Source organism: Anomaloglossus baeobatrachus, chromosome 1, assembly GCF_048569485.1.
Source record: "Anomaloglossus baeobatrachus isolate aAnoBae1 chromosome 1, aAnoBae1.hap1, whole genome shotgun sequence".
NCBI lineage: Eukaryota > Metazoa > Chordata > Amphibia > Anura > Aromobatidae > Anomaloglossus > Anomaloglossus baeobatrachus.
The window spans coordinates 619127810-619150626 of NC_134353.1; the positions used below are offsets into that span (position 1 = coordinate 619127810).

General features: G+C 43.3%; 1 protein-coding gene across 1 annotated transcript in view; it reads left to right on the forward strand.

Moving 5' to 3' along the window:
• The window catches only part of LOC142296675 (spindle assembly abnormal protein 6 homolog), a 132558-nt gene extending 113622 nt beyond the window's left edge, over positions 1–18936 (forward strand). The window contains exons 14-16 of the mRNA XM_075340595.1: positions 15942–16039; positions 16189–16277; positions 17918–18936. Of these exons, the coding sequence (XP_075196710.1) occupies positions 15942–16039; positions 16189–16277; positions 17918–18009 (279 nt within the window). The 3' untranslated portion in view covers positions 18010–18936. The remainder of the gene's footprint in view (positions 1–15941; positions 16040–16188; positions 16278–17917) is intronic.
• Positions 18937–22817: the final 3881 nt, after the last annotated feature.

Below are 22817 nucleotides of genomic sequence, written 5' to 3' on the forward strand. Positions count from 1 at the left end.
CAGGAAATCTGTAGCCGCTGGGGAAGGCCGGACGTCGACCTAATGGCGTCCAGGCACAACAACATGGTCCCAACCTTCATAGCACGGTCTCGCGATCACAGAGCTCTGGCGGCAGACGCCTTAGTGCAAGATTGGTCGCAGTTCCGGCTCCCTTATGTGTTTCCACCTCTGGCACTCTTGCCCAGAGTGCTACGCAAGATCAGATCCGACTGCAGCCGCGTCATACTCGTCGCCCCAGACTGGCCAAGGAGGGCGTGGTATCCGGATCTGTGGCATCTCACGGTCGGCCAACCGTGGGCACTACCAGACCGACCAGACTTACTGTCCCAAGGGCCGTTTTTTCCATCGGAATTCTGCGGCCCTGAACCTGACTGTGTGGCCATTGAGTCCTGGATCCTAGGGTCTTCAGGATTATCCCAAGGGGTCGTTGCCACCATGAGACGGGCTAGGAAGCCCACGTCCGCTAAGATCTACCACAGAACGTGGAGGATATTCTTATCCTGGTGCTCTGCTCAGGGAGTGTCTCCCTGGCCTTTTGCATTGCCTACCTTTCTTTCTTTCCTGCAATCTGGGTTAGAAAAAGGTTTGTCGCTCGGCTCCCTTAAAGGGCAAGTCTCGGCGCTATCCGTCTTTTTTCAAAAGCGTCTAGCACGACTTCCTAAGGTGCGCACGTTCCTGCAGGGGGTTTGTCATATTGTACCCCCGTACAAGCGGCCGTTAGATCCATGGGATCTGAACAGGGTACTAGTTGCCCTCCAGAAGCCGCCCTTCGAGCCTCTGAGGGAGGTTTCACTTTCTAGACTATCACAGAAAGTGGCTTTTCTGGTAGCGATCACATCTCTTCGGAGAGTGTCTGAGCTAGCAGCGCTGTCATCCAAGGCTCTTTTCCTGGTCTTCCACCAGGACAAGGTAGTGCTGCGCCCCATTCAGGAGTTTCTCCCGAAGGTGGTATCCTCTTTTTTCATCTTAATCAGGATATCTCTTTGCCTTCTTTTTGTCCTCATGCAGTTCATCGGTATGAGAAGGATTTACATTTGTTAGATCTGGTGAGAGCACTCAGAATCTACATTTCCCGTACGGCGCCCCTGCGCCGCTCCGATGCACTCTTTGTCCTTGTCGCTGGTAAGCGCAAAGGGTCGCAGGCTTCCAAAGCCACCCTGGCTCGATGGATCAAAGAACCAATTCTTGAAGCCTACCGTTCTGCTGGGCTTCCGGTTCCATCAGGGCTGAAGGCCCATTCTACCAGAGCCGTGGGTGCGTCCTGGGCATTGCGACACCAGGCTACGGCTCAACAGGTGTGCCAGGCAGCTACCTGGTCGAGTCTGCACACTTTCACCAAACATTATCAGGTGCATACCTATGCTTCGGCGGACGCCAGCCTAGGTAGAAGAATCCTGCAGGCGGCAGTTGCCTCCCCGTAGGGGAGGGCTGTCTTCGCAGCTCTAACATAAGGTATTTCTTTACCCACCCAGGGACAGCTTTTGGACGTCCCAATCGTCTGGGTCTCCCAATGGAGCGCCGAAGAAGAAGGGAATTTTGTTACTTACCGTAAATTCCTTTTCTTCTAGCTCCTATTGGGAGACCCAGCACCCGCCCTGTTGTCCTTCGGGATTTTTGGGTTTTTTCGGGTACACATGTTGTTCATGTTGAACGGTTTTTCAGTTCGCCGATGTTACTCGGAGTGAATTTGTTTAACCAAGTTATTGGCTTTCCTCCTTCTTGCTTTTGCACTAAAACTGGTGAGCCAGTGATCCCACTGGGGGTGTATAGCCAGAAGGGGAGGGGCCTTACACTTTTTAGTGTAATGCTTTGTGTGGCCTCCGGAGGCAGTAGCTATACACCCAATCGTCTGGGTCTCCCAATAGGAGCTAGAAGAAAAGGAATTTACGGTAAGTAACAAAATTCCCTTCTTTAATTGCAAGATCAATAACCTGTTTAGTCGCAGAAGGTGTATATTTTTGTGGGTTGTTTGTTGATCTATACGAATCTATATGATTTGTGAACTAATCTGTCTGTCTATTTACCATCTGAGCTGTCTTTTAGCTAATCTATATGTCATTTCATCTGCTCACATGTCAATGTTATGTTACTTTTGAAACTTGGGTTATGTAATAACATTGATTAATTGGTCGACTGACTCTAGGGATAAATCCCTCAAATATTCTTACTCTTCTTACGGCAGGTATTTTACATAGGCTCTAGGCAACAGACTTAAAGTTCTAAGAAAGGTGCAATAAGTGACAGCAATCAGTGGGGTTTCCCATCAGATGATAGGTGATCATTAGGTAAACCAGTCCTATTCCTGTGTTAAACAATATTTTAATACATTTTCTTTGGCTTTTTCAGGTGTGGGTTTTTTTTTTGTTTTGTTCAGAACCCCCCCCCCCCCCCAAAAAAAAACTGTAGACTCATAATAAATGTCAGTCTTCCATCGTATTTTTGCAGTCGATGTTTCCGTAGAACCTCAAAAATAAAATCGAAGTATACACTTTTTATATAAAATTGCAAAAAAAAGTGGTGGGCCTCAAGGGTGTATTTGCACTAGCCATTTTTGGCATCTTTTTGCTGTGATACTGTATATACTAATAAAATATAGTGGATTTGCTGACGTGCCACCTTCCTACAAAATAGTACATAATAACTATCATAGCTGGGAAATTAAATTGACGCAAATGTTCTATATATGTGTTTGTCTCCCATTGGAATACAAAGAAATAAATTGAATATGCCGTTATCTGGCACCTTTACGGTCTGTCAATTGCCAATCTACATTCAGCTGTGTACTCCTACATGACATAAGTCACCGGTATTAAAGGGAACCTGTCAGATCCACTAAGCCTGCTTCAGAGACACAGTGACGCTGCCAAGATGAACCGTGTGCATGCTCAAGATCTCCTGTAGCCGGTAATGACGCTCGCTTGTGCACATGAAGGGCGTGGTAACATGGAAAGAGGGACGACTAGTCTGGGGATTCTAATACACCATCAACTAGTCAAGGCCCTAATTAGCATAGGAGAAGCGAAGGTTATAAATCCTTTTTACAAACATTGTTGCCATATGGGCTAATTATGCAGGGAATTTGGCCAAACAGATGTGAATGCCGCTGGGTTGGAGGGCATAGGTGATGTGACAGTTTCCCTTTTAACAATTGTTGCAACAATGGCAAGCTTCTCGAATTTTCTTTTTCTGTCAAAAGGAATGGCTAATGCTGTTTCACTCCTAATCTGTTGTAAGGGTCTAATGTTGTAGGCCATAAACTATGATGGAGGTTCTTCCTTGTCCGACACGGCCACATATTCGAGAAAGGGCAAACCTTGTCTTGATTTAAATCAGACAAAAAACTGTCCAATCCCATTGGCTCAAACATGCTTGACTATTTCTTATTGCGGCAGTGCTCACTCTTGTTTTTCCCCCATATCGGTTTGCGCGGCTGAAGGATACGGTTCTTGAAGCTGTCAATGTGAAAAACAATTTTTATTATTTAATTAAACAATGAAACAATTGATTAAAGGGTTGTCCACTACTTTGACATTGATGACCTATCCTCACGATATGCCATCAATGTCTGATTGGACTGGATCCGACACACCGCACCCGTCTCGATCAGCTTTTATCGGTCCCGGCTGTAGCAGCAGGTGGCAGGAAATACTTAATTCTGGTGCAGCTCTGTCTTCTCATTGTGGCCGGGTACCTCACATCTTCCTTCTATTCTAATAAATAGGCACATATGTGCAGTGCCTGGCTGCTATCAGAAGACGGAGCAGCGATGGATCTGAGTATTTCCGGCGGCAGCTTTATTTGTTTTATACAGTCATTTTTAAAATTTTCACTTCTTTGCACTGTGTGACACCCATTTATATTTATATTTAACTAGCTGTAGTACCCGGACGTTGCCCGGGATAGTAACTGTCTCTGTCTCTCTCCCAGTCTCTGTCTGTGTGTCGCTGTCTGTCTGTCTCTCAGTCTGTCTCTTTCCTTGTCTGTCTGTGTCTCTCTGTCTGACTATTTTTATCTCCGTCTGTATTTGTATCAGTCTATCGGTCTACATCTCTGTTTCTCTGTGTGTGTCTATCTGTCTCTTTCCCGGTCGTGTCTCTTTCCCGGTCGTGTCTCTTTCCCGGTCGTGTCTCTTTCCCGGTCGTGTCTCTTTCCCGGTCGTGTCTCTTTCCCGGTCGTGTCTCTTTTGCCGGTCGTGTCTCTTTGCCGGTCGTGTCTCTTTTGCCGGTCGTGTCTCTTTTGCCGGTCGTGTCTCTTTTGCCGGTCGTGTCTCTTTTGCCGGTCGTGTCTCTTTTGCCGGTCGTGTCTCTTTTGCCGGTCGTGTCTCTTTTGCCGGTCGTGTCTCTTTTGCCGGTCGTGTCTCTTTTGCCGGTCGTGTCTCTTTTGCCGGTCGTGTCTCTTTTGCCGGTCGTGTCTCTTTTGCCGGTCGTGTCTCTTTTGCCGGTCGTGTCTCTTTTGCCGGTCGTGTCTCTTTTGCCGGTCGTGTCTCTTTTGCCGGTCGTGTCTCTTTTGCCGGTCGTGTCTCTTTTGCCGGTCGTGTCTCTTTTGCCGGTCGTGTCTCTTTTGCCGGTCGTGTCTCTTTTGCCGGTCGTGTCTCTTTTGCCGGTCGTGTCTCTTTTGCCGGTCGTGTCTCTTTTGCCGGTCGTGTCTCTTTTGCCGGTCGTGTCTCTTTTGCCGGTCGTGTCTCTTTTGCCGGTCGTGTCTCTTTTGCCGGTCGTGTCTCTTTTGCCGGTCGTGTCTCTTTTGCCGGTCGTGTCTCTTTTGCCGGTCGTGTCTCTTTTGCCGGTCGTGTCTCTTTTGCCGGTCGTGTCTCTTTTGCCGGTCGTGTCTCTTTTGCCGGTCGTGTCTCTTTTGCCGGTCGTGTCTCTTTTGCCGGTCGTGTCTCTTTTGCCGGTCGTGTCTCTTTGCCCGGCTGTCTGTCTGTCTTTCTCTATCCATCTCTCCACCGACGACATATAAGCTCACTCATAAACTTCAACTAACAGTTTATTTTGTTCCTATAGCAACTACTGACAGTTGCTATTAATAACCTATAGCTCCCACCTCCATTCAGTTTAATGGCGGCCGGATTTTAGAGACTAACTGTAAAGCACGGGGTTACATTTTTCTGTCAAAACATAGTCTACGACGCTCCCTGGGTCACATGAGGCGTCTGTGCAAAATTTCGTGATTGTAAATGCGACGGTGCAGATTCCTTTAGCGGACATACATACATACACTCAGCTTTATATATTAGATAAAAGGAATTTATTGATAATAATCTCTACTCAGAATAACTATTTTTGATAAATGTATGACTATAGGTCAATTATAGGTGGTGTAGACATTGATGACCTATCCTAATGATAGACCATCAATGTCAAAGCAGTGGACAACCTCTCTAATAAAAATAAAATCTGTTTCCACATTGACAGCAGCAATAACTGTTTTGCTCCAGCCAAGCAGACTAATCTCAGTTTTGGGCTTTTTTTCCTACTGCTGAATTAATCTGGGATTTCTATCAGCCATAAGGCAGCAGCCATCTGTGTCTTTATGGTAGTCACCCCATAACCTCCAGTTGAACACTATTTTTTTCATTTTTTTTTCTCCTCTATTAGGGTCACACTAGTGTGTGTGATGGTGTGTGCTTTTCCCTTTACAGTATCTCATTTCTACTGTAGCTGCTGAACTATGTGCTACTTTTTGTTTTTGTCTGCAAAAGCCCCTGCATAATTGTAAAGTGCTGCGGAATATGTTGGTGCTATATAATTAAATAAACAATAATAATATATCCTGAACCCTCATGTCAATGGCTCAGTGGGGCCTTACATCTGAAGCCTGGTAAAATGGGATTTAGGTATATGTTCTTGTGAGGCCTTTGACTGAATTGAAGGAAACTGAGTCAGTGTCCTCTGTTAAACACAATTTTCATCTGTAAACACCTATTTTAGGTTAGCTCCACTCATATAGATTTACACAGCTACAAATGATGTCCTACAGCTCACACAGTAACTCCATCTGCATAATTACTATTAATGGCTGCGTGAGCATACAGTGCTGGCCAAAAGTATTGGCACTCCTGCAATTCTGTCAGATAATACTCAGTTTCTTCTTGAAAATGATTGCAATCACACATTCTTTGGTATTATCTTCTTCATTTAATTTGTCTTCAATGGAAAAAAAATAAAAAAAATTGTCATAAAGCCAAATTAGATATAATTCCACACCAAACATAATAAAGGGGGTGGACAAAAGTTACATAGTTACTAAGGTTGAAAAAAGACCTAGGTCCATCTAGTTCAACCTTCCTCCACCAGTTCTACATTTGGTCACTAAGTCATTTATAACCAACAATGTTGTGTGTACTGAGGAAATTATCCAGCCCTTTTTTAAAAGCTGTTATAGTATCAGCCATTACTACCTCTTGTGGTAGGGCATTCCACAGTCTGACCGCTCTAACTGTAAAGAACCCTTTCCTATTTAGCTGTTGGAATCGCTTTTCTTCCACTCGCAGTGAGTGCCCCCTGGTCCTTAGTACTGTCTTTGGAAGAAATAAGTCATGTGCCAGTCCTTTATAGTGACCACACACGTATTTATACATATAAATGAGATCTCCTCTGAGACGTCTTTTTTCTAAGCTAAACATATCTGACTTTTTCAACCTGTCGTCATATGGGATGCCTTTCATTCCTTGTAGTAGTCTAGTTGCCTGCCTTTGAACTGACTCTAACTTCTGAATGTCCTTTTTAAAATGTGGAGCCCAAAACTGGATCCCATACTCCAGATGTGGCCTTGCAAGTGATTTATAGAGGGGTAACAATACGTTGGGATCACGGGATCTAATCTCTCTTTTTATACACCCTAGAATCTTGTTTGCTTTAGCAGCTGCTGCTTGACATTGAGTGCTGCTGCTCAGCTTATTTGTAATGAGAATACCCAAGTCCTTCTCCTGTTCTGTAGTCCCGAGTTTACTTCCATTTAATGTATACACAGTTATAGGATTACTCCATCCTAGGTGCATTACTTTACATTTATCAACATTAAATCTCATTTGCCAAGTATCTGCCCATTCTGACATCTTATCCAGATCTTTTTGTAATATTGTACTATCAAGGTCAGTTTTTAATATCCTACATAGTTTGGTGTCATCAGCAAAGACTGACACTTTACTATCAATCCCATTCACAAGGTCATTAATAAAGAGATAAAAAGAATCGGTCCTTGCACAGATCCCTGCGGCACCCCACTGCTGACTATAGCCCATTTAGAGAATGTACCATTTATGACTACTTTGTTTCCTATCTTTTAGCCAATTCCTTACCCAGTTGCATATAGTTTTCCCTAGTCCTTGCTTCTGGAGCTTTAATATAAGCCTATTATGTGGTACAGTATCAAATGCCTTTGCAAAGTCCAAATAAATCGCATCAGTTGCATTACCAATATCCAGGTTTGCACTTACCCCCTCATAGATCCACAACAGGTTGGTTAGACACGACTTATCTTTCATGAATCCATGCTGTCTGTCAGTTATTATATTATTTTCTGCAACATATTTTTGCATGTCATCCCTTAAAATGCCCTCAAAAACTTTTGCATACTACTGATGTCAGGCTTACTGGACTGTAGTGGCCTGGATCTACCCTCTTACCTTTCTTAAATATCGGTACCACATCAGCAATCCTCCAATCCTGAGGCATCAACCCTGTTACAAGCGAGTCTAAAAAGATAAGATACAGCGGTCTGTCAATTACGGAGCTCAATTCCCTCAATATTCGTGGATGAATATTATCTGGGCTGGGGGATTTGTCAATGTTTAATTTACTCAGACGCAGGCGTACTTCTTCTTGTATTAAATTAAGTATATGAGGTGGTGGACTTTGATTTTTCACTTGTTGAATGATCCCTGGTACAGTCAGTTCCTTGGTGAACACAGATGAGAAATGCCTATTTAATATCTGTCTTTTGTTTGTCCTCTATAACTAACTTGTTATATTTTAAGGGGCCAATACTATCCTTTGTTTTCCTTTTGGCATTAATGTATTTATAAAAGATTTGGGATTTATTTTAATGTCATTGGCGATTTTTGTTTCAGTAGCTAGTTTTGCTTGTTTGATTTCTTTTTTGCATTTCCTATTGATATCTTTATACTCCTGAAATGCTATTTCTGTATTCTCAGCCTTAAAGATTTTAAACACCCTTTGTTTTTGTTTTATTATACTTTGTACAGTCTTATTTATCCACTAGAAGGTGGCCCGATTCTACGCATCGGGTATTCTAGAATTTACGTATTGTGTAGTTAATGTATGATTTTTGTTATATATAGATGTTGTTGTGTGTAGTTACCAAGTGTTTGTGTAGGGCGCTCGCTGTACATGTTCTGGGTGTGGCGGGGGGTGAGAGCGGTGTTGTTTGTGTGTGTGTGTTGCGCGGTTTGTGTGGGTGTGGGGTGCGTGTGTGTGTTTTGGGGGAGGTATGTTTTGTGCAATGTATGTGTGTTGCGCGGTATGTGCGTATATTTTGTGTATGCTGCGGTGTTTGTGTGTTGGGTGTTGTGTGTGTGTGCGGCGTTGTCTGTGTTTGTGGGTGTCTGTGTAGGGCGGTGTTTGTGGTTCCCAGTGTGTGTGTGGTGTGTTGTGCGGTGCGCGTGTGGCGGTGTGTGTGTTTTGGGGGGAGGTGTGCACCCCCATCGTGCTCCATCCTCTATGCTGCTCACCCCCCATCGTGCTCCATCTTCCATGCTGCGCACCCCCCATCGTGCTCCATCTTCCATGCTGCGCACCCCCCATCGTGCTCCATACCCCATGCTGCGCACCCCCCATCGTGCTCCATACCCCATGCTGCGCACCCCCCATCGTGCTCCATCCCCCATGCTGCGCACCCCCATCATGCTCCATTCCCCATGCTGCGCACCCCCCATCGTGCTCCATCCCCCATGCTGCGCACCCCCCATCGTGCTCCATCCTCCATGCTGCGCACTCCCCATCGTGCTCCATCCTCCATGCTGCGCACCCCCCATCGTGCTCCATCCCCCTTGCTGCGCACCCCCCATCGTGCTCCATCGCCCATGCTGCACTCTCCCCATCGTGCTCCATCCCCCATGCTGCGCACTCCCCATCGTGCTCCATCCCCCATGCTGCGCACCCCCCATCGTGCTCCATCCCCCATGCTGCGCACCCCCCATCGTGCCCCATCCCCCATGCTGCGCACCCCCATCGTGCTCCATCCCCCATGCTGCGCACTCCCCATCGTGCTCTATCCCCCATGCTGTGCACTCCCCATCGTGCTCCATCCTCCATTCTGCGCACTCCCCATCGTGCTCCATTCCCCATGCTGCGCACCCCCATCATGCTCCATCCCCCATGCTGCGCACCCCCCATCGTGCTCCATCCCCCATGCGCACCCCCCATCGTGCTCCATCCCCCATGCTGCGCACCCCCCATCGTGCTCCATCCCCCTTGCTGCGCACCCCCCATCGTGCTCCATCCCCCATGCTGCACTCTCCCCATCGTGCTCCATCCCCAATGCTGCGCACTCCCCATCGTGCTACATCCCCCATGCTGTGCACCCCCCATCGTACTCCATCCCCCATGCTGCGCACCCCCATCGTGCTCCATCCCCCATGCTGCGCACTCCCCATCATGCTCTATCCCCCATGCTGTGCACTCCCCATCGTGCTCCATCCTCCATTCTGCGCACTCCCCATCGTGCTCCATTCCCCATGCTGCGCACCCCCATCATGCTCCATCCCCCATGCGCACCCCCTATCGTGCTCCATCCCCCATGCTGCGCACCCCCCATCGTGCTCCATCCCCCATGCTGTGCACTCCCCATCGTGCTCCATCCCCCATGCTGCGCACCCCCCATCGTGCTCCATCCCCCATGCTGCGCACTCCCCATCGTGCTCCATCCCCCATGCTGCGCACTCCCCATCGTGCTCCATCCCCCATGCTATAATAGTTCTCCTCTTATACTCAGAGAGGAGTATAATAGGAGGACTATAATAGGAGGAGTAGTCCTGGGGGGAGAGGAGTATAATGCCGGCTCCCTGCACATGTGTACCGGGAGCCGGTGTATGCTGGTAACTGATACACATCGGGTAACTAAGGGACCTTAGTTACCCGATGTGTATAATGCTTACCAGCGTTCACCGGCTCCGTCACGATCCCAGCATCGCAAGGGTATGCCTGGCGCTGCTGGGATCGTGACGGAGCCGGTGTACACTGGTAACTATGATACACATCGGGTAACTAAGGGACCTTAGTTACCCAATGTGTATAATAGTTACCAGCGTTCACCGGCTCCGTCACGATCCCAGCATCGCAAGGTTGTGTCTGGCGATGCGTGTGGAGGGCCGGGGCGAGCGGTCAATCCATGCGGAGGGCGGGGCCAGGCCAAGGCGAGCGACCAATCCGTGGGGGGGCGGGGCCAGGCCGAGCCCAGCGGCGACCAATCCGTGGGGGGGGCGGGGCCAGGCCGAGCCCAGCGGCCAATCAGATGGTTGTCACTGTAATGACACTCACCGTGACACAATTTTGGAGACAGACAGACAGACACAGACAGACAGACAGACAGACAGAATAAGGCAATTATATATATAGATAGTGGTTTCTTTTTATTCCGGGACATTTTATTACCAGAGGGTTTACGTTTTTTACAGGACTCTAGCAGTATATTTTTAGACTTTCCCTATTTATGTTCAGTATCCCCAGTTACCATGACTTTGTCCCAATCTACACATTTAAGCTCTTCCCTTAATTTGTTGAAATCAGCTTTCCTAAAATTCCAGGTTTTAGCATTTCCCCTTTGAAATGCTCTATTGAATATTACATTGAAGCTTACCATATTATGATCGCTGGTGCCCAAGTGCTCTTGGACCTGTAGATCTGAAATTGTATCCAGTCTATTTGACAGGACCAGATCTAGCAAATTATCTCCCCTCGTCGGTTCATCTACCATCTGAGAGAGGAAATGGTCTTGAATGGTAGATAAGAATTTACAGCTTTTAGCACAACCAGAAGATTCTATGTTCCACTGTATGTCTGGATAGTTGAAATCCCCCATAATAAGAACCCGATTATTATTCTTATTAGCTGCCTTTTCAATTTGTTCCAGCATTTCACCCTCTATTTGTTCAGGTATGTTAGGAGGCTTATAGCAAACTCCAAGTAACATTTTTCCATTATTCCCCTCCCCATGTACATTAACGCATACTGACTCTACATTGTTGCAGTTCCCCCGAATGTCATCATTCAACACAGGTTTTAGGTTAGATTTGATAAATATACACACCCCACCACCCACCTTTTTTGTCTTTCCTGTCCCTCCCAAATGTACTATAACCCCATATGTTTGTCACCCAGTCATGGCTTTGATCCAGCCAGGTTTCCGTAATGCCCACCACATCATAATTCATGGTTGACATAAGAGTCTCCAATTCATTAATTTTGTTTGCAAGACTTCTTGCATTTGGTGGTAGACATTTAATCCTATTAACACCTTTATTACTCCTAGCCTCCCTACGTTCCTTGCATGTCCCGTCCCCCCTAATCCTTCATTGACCCCTACCGTCTCACTGTCTCTATCTGCTCTATCTATCCCCTTTTTTGCTCCACTACCCTCTCTCCCCCCAGATCCTAGTTTAAAAGCTCCTCCATCCGTCTGACCATTTTCTCCCCCAGCACAGCTGCACCTTCCCCATTTGAGGTGCAGCCCGTCCCTACTGTAGAGCCTGTAGCCGACTGAGAAGTCAGCCCAGTTCTCCATGAACCTGAATCCTTCCTTCCTGCACCAATTTCTAAGCCATGTATTTATCTCCCTAAGCTCCCGCTGACTTTCTAGTGACGCTCGTGGCACCGGTAGAATTTCTGAAAACACCACCTTGGAGGTCCTGGACTTCAGCTTCTCTCCTAGTTCCCTGTAATCATTTTTAAGGACCTTCCACCTGCCTTTAGCTTTGTCATTAGTACCAATGTGCACCATGACCGCTGGGTTTTCCCCAGTCCCACCCAGCAATCTGTCTATCTGATCCGCAATATGCCGAACCCGAGCACCCGGCAGACAACACACTGTTCGGCATTCACGGTCTCGGCGACAGATGACCCTGTCTGTCCGCCTAATTATAGAGTCCCCTACCACCAACATCTGTCTGGGCTTTGCTGCACTCCTATTTCCCTCCTTCCTACAGCAGTTGTTTTCCTGGTTGCTAGGAGCAAAGTATTGGCACTGTTTGAAAAATCATGTGATGCTTCTCTAATTTGTGTAATTAACAGCACCTGTAAATTACCTGTGGCACCTAACAGGTGTTGGCAATAACTAAATCACACTTGCAGCCAGTTGACATGGATTAAAGTTGACTCAACCTCTATCCTGTGTCCTTGTGTGTACCACATTGAGCATGGAGAAAAGAAAGAAGACCAAAGAACAATCTGAGGACTTGAGAATCCAAATTGTGAGGAAGCATGAGCAATCTCAAGGCTACAAGTCCATCTCCAAAGACCTCAAAGTGCCTGTGTCTATGGTGCGCAGTGTCATCAAGACGTTTAAAGCCTATGGCACTGTGGCTAACCTCCCTAGATGTGGAAGGAAAAGAAAAATTGACGAGAGATTTCAACGCAAGATTGTGCGTATGGTGGATAAAGAACCTCGACTAACATCCAAACAAGTTCAAGCTGCCCTGCAGTCTGAGGGTACAATAGTGTCAACCTGTACTATCTGTCGGCATCTGAATGAAAAGGGACTGTATGGTAGGATACCCAGGAAGACCCCACTTCTTACCCCGAGACACAAAAAAGCCAGGCTGGAGTTAGCCAAAACTTACCTGAGAAAGCCTAAAACGTTTTGGAAGAATGTTCTCTGGTCAGATGAGACAAAAGTAGAGCTTTTTGGGAAAAGCCATCAACATAGAGTTTACAGAAAAAAAGAGAGGTATTCAAAGAAAAGAACACTGTCCCTACAGTCAAACATGGCAGAGGTTACCTGATGTATTGGGGTTGCTTTGCTGCCTCTGTCACTGGACTGCTTGACCGTGTGCATGGCATTATGAAGTCTGAAGACTACCAACAACTTTTGCAGCATAATGTAGGGCCCAGTGTGAGAAACCTGGGTCTTCCTCAGAGGTCATGGATCTTCCAGCAGGACAATGACCCAAAACACACTTCAAAAAGCACTAGAAAATGGTTTGATAGAAAGCACTGGAGACTACTAAAGTGGCCAGCAATAAGTCCAGACCTGAATCCCATAGAACACCTGTGGAGAGATCTCAAAATGGCAGTTTGGAGAAGGCACCTTTCAAATCTCAGGGACCTGGAGCAGTTTGCCAACGAAAAATGGTCTAAAATTCCTGCAGAGCATTGTAAGAAACTCATTGATGGTTCCCGAAAGTGGTTTTTCACAGATATTTTGGCTAAAGGTTGTGCAACCAAGTATTAGGGTAAGGGTGCCAATACTTTTGTCTGGCCCATTTTTGGAGTATTGTGTGAAATGATCAATGATTTGATTTTTGTTTCATTCTCTTTTTGTTTTTTCATTGCAAGCAAAATAAATGAAGATCATAATACCAAAGAATTTGTGATTTGCAATAATTTTCAAGAAGAAACTGAGTATTCTCTGACAGAATTACAGGGGTGCCAATACTTTTTGCCAGCACTGTATATGTTCCCGAATCGCATTTTCCAGGGCATCAGACATAAGCCCCAACCATAGGCTAAAATGCTGAAAATTAAAGCAGAAAAAGCAGTTTTGACTTATTGCAGTTTTATGATGATATTTTTGATAAGCATTAAGAGTAATTCCTTTAAAGCAATCCAAGTAGAGGACATCCTGTTTTTAGATGGCTCCCAAGTCTACAGTACACATTCTGGTGAGTTTCTCAGGTGTGCAACAGATGGCTGTAAAAGAAATCTAATGCTAATCTGAAGGAGAAAGCCATTCTTAAGAATATATGGACAGGTGTTTTAAGCAAAAAAAACTGTCCCCAGGTTCTATAAAAAAGGATATGAAATGCTGCGCTAAGAACTGTCGGAAGTACGAATAGAGAAACAGTATAAATGCGTCTTTATTTTCTTTAAGACCATCTGTGGATCGAAATTGTACAGAATTACACTTACTCTTAATCTTTTTTTTTTTTTCTCTTAATTATAAACTTTTAAAATTCCAAGATCCATTTTGTGATGCCCGATAGCAGTAATATAATTTTGGGTACAAATGCTTTCTGTATAGATAGCAATAGTGCTGTACAATTTAAGCATGCTTTCAGTAAATATACAATCACTAATTTATAGGTTTCATTTTATTTTTAAAATACCTTTTTGATCCACTACAGAAAATATATTTCCCCTCTTCCCACTCCTCAGAACCTGATAAAGAGCGTGTGCACCAACATTCTATTTCCACAGCGGACTTTTAGGATCCACATTCTCAAGATTGCTGGCTGTCTTGGTGATTGTAATTTTATCACTTGTCCAGTCGATTAGTTGACAAATTAGTTATCCCACTAAATTTTTTTTTTTTTTTTAAGACCTCATACAGATGTCCGTTTTTCACTTCTGGGTTCTAGAAGTGTGTTTTTCAGATAGAACGCTTTTATCTTTATAATCTATGGTGCTGGTCACGTGTCTGTTTTTTCATAGAGAAGCTGTCCGCAAAAAATCTGAGACATGTCCATATTTGATCCAAGTCATGGATCAAGATTTACCCATACAAGTCCTCCTGTCAAAATAGCTGATGGCATGCATTGTCAACCAAGTGCTGTCTCTTTTTAACGTTATAGTAGATAGAAGCATTGCAATTTTCTACATTTTTCTAAACGAAAAAATCACTGATGAAACACACTGTAAGGCCAATGTCACACTTGCAATTGCCTCGCGTGTATCTTGCGCGAGTTTCGTGGTGCATCACCCAGCACGGACTCTCACACTCCTCACATTAGCGGGTCGGCTGCATAGAGATTTATGCAACCAACTCACTCCTGTGAGCAGAGTGTGAGTCCATGACGGGTGATGCACCGCGAAACTCTCGCAAGATACACGCGAGGCAATCAAAAGTGTGACACCGGCCTAAGAACTGAAACGCGGACCAAACACCGCTGAAAACCTGATCCAAAAAAAAAAAAAAAAAGTCCTAGCTGCTTTTTGTTATGGAGCTGTAGGCACTCCCATGAGCCTCTGTACATTTATATACTATGAAAGCCTTTTCATTGGCTGTATGGCAGTAAAGCTCCGAAATACAACTTATGATGGAGCCTCCATTTTGCTTTTCTGTCCAATTTTTATACTGAATCCAACAAAAACCTGTACATATGATATTGTGGGTTTATGGCATGGGAGGCATCAATCGATACAAAACTGCTTTTAAAAGTCTATTCCACATGTAGTAGACATTTGTGCCGAGTTTTAGGATTTCTGCAGATTGTTTACTCAACTACATGATTATTATTTTGATGAATTGTGACTATTTTTTGCCTCAAGTTTCACACTTTGCAATAGATTTTTCACAAAACACTGTTACGTTGTCACCTTGCTTAGTTTAAGGAAGAAGATATTGCCATAATGTCTCAAAATGATTGTTTTGTTTTTGGTTTGCTTTTTTTTAGCCTCCATTGTCGACTGGTAACTTCCCTTGCTTTGCATCATCAGTATCTCATCCAGTTGGCCATTCTGTAACATCTAGGCATTATTCCAACAGTGTTACACCCGCTTTACGAACAAGTGTACCAGCCCGTAGTGGTTCTAGGCATGGCCCTCAGGCAGGATCTCTTTTATATCACTTTTAACACTTGGGTTTTGTTATTATGCACCTGTATTTTGGTGATTACGGGAGCACTTAATAAAAACAAACATTTTTAGTTGTAATGTTAGTAATCTCTTCTCACTTTATGAGCACCAGAAAAGTATAAATGTCATTGCACTCTATTATTTTATAGTAGGATAACTTTTCTTAAAGCATTTCACTTTATTTCCCTACTATAGGTGAGATTCAGTTTAAATTTCCCTTCTGATTGCAGTCCCACTCCTGAGCCTCGGCATGTACCTTCTACATCCACTCCTATTTTACCTCCTACCTCATGGTATGTTTGTATTGACAGTTATTTTTTGCCTGCTTTTTCCACATTTTTAAGTATACTTCTCCACTTTTATTAAAAACTGTGCTTTGTGAACCTTACATAAGCTTCATATACACTTTATATATTTTAATGGACTGCTTTTTTGATCTTAGTGATCCAGCTGGTTTAGATATGAAATACCTTAAAAGAAATGCCAGTATCCCTGTCAAAGTACCAAAGAATATAAATGGTGCAAGCTCAGGTGAGTTGAAATCGAAATTAATTTCACTTATTTCATGAAAAAAATAGATAAAGCATATTTGCTACCGTCATGGTCGTAAGTCAGAATCTCAGATGTTTTGCATTGGTACAGGAAATGTAAGCCAGAAAAAAAAAATCAAAGCAGTAAAACATAGTATGCAACCTCAAAATGGTACCAATGAAAGCTATCGCTTGGCACGCAATAGAGAAGTCCTCATATTTTTCTTTCTATGAAGTATACAATAGAAAAAAAAAGCTGGATCTTGGAAAATGGCATAAGAAATTTTATTTTTCTCTTTTCTTATGAAGTACAATATTTCTATGCCACTTACATGGTAAAAAAAACAAAGTTACACATTTAGTATTGCATTAATTGTACTGACGGTGTTTGCCAGGTCATTTTCAATACATGATTGGCATAAAAATAAATCCCAAAAAACAATAACAGAATTGTTTTTGTTTGTTTTTTTTCTTTCCTCCTTCCCTATGTACCACTTTTTTGTTTTTACCCCCCCCGTTTCACAATACATTATACTGTAAAATGGAAATACAGTGGAACCTTGGATTACGAGCATAATTGGTTCCAGGAGTGTGCTCTTAAACCAAGTTACTCTTATATCAAAGCAAAGCTTCCCATAGGAAATAATTGAAACGCAGACAATTTGTTCCACAACCCAAAAATATTTACTGTATATGTACAAATTTCTTACAGTAATACAGACTAATGTATCGCATTCATATGAAAATATTACAATACACTACAATACAAAATACTGTGCAGTACAGTAAAAAACATATAAAGCAAATTAAACTGCATTTTAGCTTATAATAAAATTGTTGGGGTGCGAGGTACAGTATAAGCAATGTGCTGCACTGGTTAGCAGAAAAAGTACAATATTATATCCACAAATGCAAATTAATAGACATGCTATATAGTATATACTGTATTTTACTGTACTGTAAAATGGCATACTGTATACAGTACATATGTACAGAAAGTTACATCCAGAGCGGGTCAGAGCGCGGTGAAAGGACAGAACCGGAAGTGTGCACAAGAAGTATTTGCTCTTCTTGCAAATCATTGCTCTTAAACCAAGTTACAAATTTGTAAAAAGCTTTGCTTGTCTTGCAAAACGGTCTCAAACCAAGTTACTCTTAATCCAAGGTTCCACTGTATAAGCCCTCTTGTGGCTGTATCAACAGAGAAAGGGTACGGTTCCACTTGCGTATGACTCGCGCATCGGTATCACCTGGCATGGGTGAACACTCTCCTGATAGGAGTGGGTCAGCTGTAAGTGCTTCCATGCAGCTGAGGCGCTCGTGTCCGGAGAGCATCAGGCCGTGCCGGGTGATACCGATGCGAGACTCACACGTGTCATATGCAGTTGAATCTTACCCAAATAAAAAGTTCTGATTCTTTGAAAGGAGGAAAGCATGACAGCAAAAACAAAAATTGCCAATATCCTTAACAATATTAGGGCTTGTGCAGCGGCACAAGAAATCTGTATAGAGCCACTATTTTCCTGAGCGAGGCTAGAGGGAGATCAAATCTTTTCAGATCGTTGGTGGAGTTGGTTTTTTACAAATCTCCGATTTGTGTGTGAATATACAGATTTGATTTATTTATTTATTTGTTTTCAGGAGCACCAAAGCCAACTTTAACAAAATCTGGAAGTTCTCCGATACTGTCTGCTTATTTCCCTGGACAACAATCCAGACTTCCTGCCTCTTAAAACGCAACCGAATCAAGACCATTTACTGCAGCTAACTGAACACTGGTTTGGGTAGATATGCAGCTAAATGAAACTGCCATAGGGACCATAATGCTGTATCCAAACCAAATATTGCTATTTTTTTTTTTTTAATCTGTATAGTGCCTTGTATAGGAACGTTTTTCAACCATGTATCCAAAATAAATGAAAGCTAGAAGCCTTTAAAAAAACATAGAGCTGAATGTACCGTAACTATATATATATATATTTGGTGCTAATGTATGCAGGATCTGTAAGTGTGTGCGCATTAGGGGTGTAAGTGTATTTTGTCTTTTTACACAAATTGTGTAGCTACTCCGCAAGCACATTTTAAGCGGACTTGTTGTGGTTAATATATGCAAGAAGGATGTTGAATTATTGCCATTATCCTGCATTTACTGCATATTTACCTGTAATTCTAAAGGATCTATGATTATTTCAGTGATGGAGTACTCAGTCATAACATATTTCTCAAGTGCTAAATAGAGTGCAAGTAAGTGAATGGATCTGTTGGCACGTAACTGCATCAATTAGGCATGCATCTTTGCTGTATTTTTTAGATAGAAAATGCATTAGCTGGCCTCTTTACTTCCTCCTATTTTGCCCAGCCACTTTGTGATTTCTATTTCCCAGATATTTTTATAAAAAAAACACTCAAATTTCCTTATTGTCAGTATTAATGTTCACAATAAACTGATGGGCAAGTACAGCTCAAATGGCTTTTCCATATATATATGATCTTTTATACTGGTGACCGGATCTTTTTCTATCTGTAATGAACAGTTTGCTTTGACTTTACTGCTGTTCCATTTTTGTTTTTTTTTTCTTTCGTTATTTTCTGATACAGTTTAATAATCCATATTTTGATGTTTACATCATGACTTGTGAGTTAAACATTTCACTATATAAAACCACTATTCCATTGTTAAACATGTATTTAATGTCTGTAAAATAATAAAGTATTTATATTTTGATTATGAATTTCCACTGCTGTTTGAAATTGATTTTTCATTTCCATTTTATAAAATGGTTTTAAAGAGAATGATGTGCTGTTATACTGATTTAATACATACATTCCCCCAAGGAATCCACAGCCTGTTTTGATGCAAATGATCATTAGAAGTTTTGTCTCCATGCATCGGGGAAGGACTGTAGGTAGGGTCTTTTGCTCTAGCACTGCCCCTCTGCTGCCTGTGGTGTTTTTATCCTTCTCGCTATGGGTGAGGCTTGAGAAGATTGATTTTGTGGCAGTCTTCAGGAAAATTGTACCGATGCTTTTGCATATGCACATTTACATCCCAGCTGAATAATGAGCCGAGAACTCAATCTGTGCATGTACCGGCGCCATTTAACTGAATGTCATTCTGTGCCTGTGCAGATTGTTATTTTAAGATGGCAACTCATCGTGTTTAAAATATAGTTGTCACGCTGTACAAAGGCTAGTAAGACTTAGTACAGCGTATTCCCCACTAGGTGGCAGCAGAGTAGTGAAGGAGAGACAAAGAAACACTGTAACAGAAAGGCAGCTGAAGTACAGCATAGTGACTTCAGCAGGCAGTTAAAAGGCGGCAATAGAGTAGTCAAACAGTCAGGGTCTAGCCAAGAAAGTCGAGTCACTGCAAAGGGTGGATCAATATCAAATCAGAAAATTAGAACAGAGTCAGAAGCCAGGAGATCAGGCATGCAGAGGGAAACACAAACAGACAGGAGAGGGAAGACTGGGACAGGCAGACGAACGGGGAAGGGTACAAGTCAGAACAATAGTAGCAGGGATGCAGGATAGATCGGGAACACTCACCAGAGCCAATATACATGCTGCAAGGCAGAAATATCACTGACACTGAACCATAGGGATCCAGAACGAGGCAAGAGAAGATAACCCCTTACATGACCAGGCCAGAGCTGGGTGTAACCAGCAACAGGGAAAAGCCGACCTGGATCATGACAATAGTCTTACCTGCAGAGTCATTTTAGAGAACACTGAGCTAATCAAACTGATACATGGGTGCATGGCATGACTAAGCATGCTGTAGGATATGTGTAAAATCTCTTCTGCTGATTATCCATTATTAGTCTGCTTGACCATCATAGCTCACTTAAATTGGGTATCAACTGATAATTAGCTGTGTCCTACACGTCACTGCAGTACTCCTCCCTCAGGGTATGTGCGCACGTTGCTTTTTACCTGCTTTTTTGCTGCTTTTTCTTCTGCGCTGTTTAATGCCAAAATGGATGTGTTCTTCTATTCAAGCAAAGTCTATGGGAATTTGGGTTTCTTGTTCACACTATGTTGTTCAAAATGCTGCCTTTTTGTGGCAGAACTTTGGTCAAAAACTCAGCTTTTCAAAGAAGCAACATGTCAATTGTTTTTGCCATTTGGGTTTTGCACTGCAAAGCTGAGTTTTTGACCAAAGTTCTGCAACAAAAAGGCAGCATTTTGAACAACATAGTGTGAACAAGAAACCCAAATTCCCATAGACTTTGCTTGAATAGAAGAACACATCCATTTTGGCATTAAACAGCGCAGAAGAAAAAGCAGCAAAAAAGCAGGTAAAAAGCAACGTGCGCACATACCCTCATTGTCATGTCTAAAAAAGGGAACAAAAAGCAGCTTCAGAGGAGATTTGAGCTGTCCATATAGGAGGAAATTCTTGACCGCATGGTGTGTGGTAAGCAGACTGACTTAGGAGCTAGAATTCAAAGGTTTTCCAATGCCTCATGCAACAGACAGTGCTTACTCTACAAGGATCATCTATTAGGTTTGCAGAGGATATGCGTTTAACGCTGCCGTTCAAGCTTTAGATGAGAAGCAGTACGTGAATGCTGAACAGCAGACTCCTTCACCACAATGACCAAGAGAGCACATGCTACAGATTCTGCACCTCTATAGAGCCTACTCTTAAGGACATCATGTCAGCTATATCAAAGTATGGTATGGGCCTCAATACAATTGCTGTGCAAACTGGAAGTGTGTGAGACGATCACTCTATAATAGGACATTATATACAGGAAGTGCTGGAGCTTCAATGAACCACTGCTGTTGAAAGCAGAGCATCCACTATAGAGGATACTTATGAAAGCTGGGAAGGACTTTAAAAAAACAAAAAAAACAACTGTACAAGAGTTTACTGCGTGTTGGTCTAAGACAGATGATCTGGAGAATTGACTCCTAAAGAACCACAATAGAATAATATGAATTTCAGAAATAAGATGCTTTAAACTACTTAATTGTGATAGAGCCCGCAGTGTTCTTACCAGGCCTTTACCTCCAGCGTGTCTTCCACAAACAAGATGGGGAAAAAGTATTTCACTCTAAAAGCCCTGTCACACACAGAGATAAATCTGCGGCAGATCTGTGTTTGCAGTGAAATTGTGGACAATCAATGCCAGGTTTGTGGCTGTGTACAAATGGAACAATACAGTTAGGTCCAGAAATATTTGGACAGTGACACAAGTTTTGTTATTTTAGCGGTTTACAAAAACATGTTCTGAAATACAATTATATATATAATATGGGCTGAAAGTGCACACTCCCAGCTGCAATATGAGAGTTTTCACATCCAAATCGGAGAAAGGGTTTAGGAATCATAGCTCTGTAATGCATAGCCTCCTCTTTTTCAAGGCACCAAAAGTAATTGGACAAGGGACTCTAAGGGCTGCAATTAACTCTGAAGGCGTCTCCCTCGTTAACCTGTAATCAATGAAGTAGTAAAAAGGTCTGGGGTTGATTACAGGTGTGTGGTTTTGCATTTGGAAGTTTTTGCTGTGACCAGACAACATGCGGTCTAAGGAACTCTCAATTGAGGTGAAGCAGAACATCCTGAGGCTGAAAAAAAAGAAAAAATCCATCAGAGAGATGGCAGACATGCTTGGAGTAGCAAAATCAACAGTCGGGTACATTCTGAGAAAAAAAGGAATTGACTGGTGAGCTTGGGAACTGAAAAAGGCCTGGGCGTCCACGGATGACAACAGTGGTGGATGATCGCCGCATACTTTCTTTGGTGAAGAACCCGTTCACAACATCAACTGAAGTCCAGAACACTCTCAGTGAAGTAGGTGTATCTGTCTCTAAGTCAACAGTAAAGAGAAGACTCCATGAAAGTAAATACAAAGGGTTCACATCTAGATGCAAACCATTCATCAATTCCAAAAATAGACAGGCCAGAGTTAAATTTGCTGAAAGACACCTCATGAAGCCAGCTCAGTTCTGGAAAAGTATTCTATGGACAGATGAGACAAAGATCAACCTGTACCAGAATGATGGGAAGAAAAAAGTTTGGAGAAGAAAGGGAACGGCACATGATCCAAGGCACACCACATCCTCTGTAAAACATGGTGGAGGCAACGTGATGGCATGGGCATGCATGGCTTTCAATGGCACTGGGTCACTTGTGTTTATTGATGACATAACAGCAGACAAGAGTAGCCGGATGAATTCTGAAGTGTACCGGGATATACTTTCAGCCCAGATTCAGCCAAATGCCGCAAAGTTGATCGGACGGCGCTTCATAGTACAGATGGACAATGACCCCAAGCATACAGCCAAAGCTACCCAGGAGTTCATGAGTGCAAAAAAGTGGAACATTCTGCAATGGCCAAGTCAATCACCAGATCTTAACCCAATTGAGCATGCATTTCACTTGCTCAAATCCAGACTTAAGACGGAAAGACCCACAAACAAGCAAGACCTGAAGGCTGCGGCTGTAAAGGCCTGGCAAAGCATTAAGAAGGAGTAAACCCAGCGTTTGGTGATGTCCATGGTTTCCAGACTTAAGGCAGTGATTGCCTCC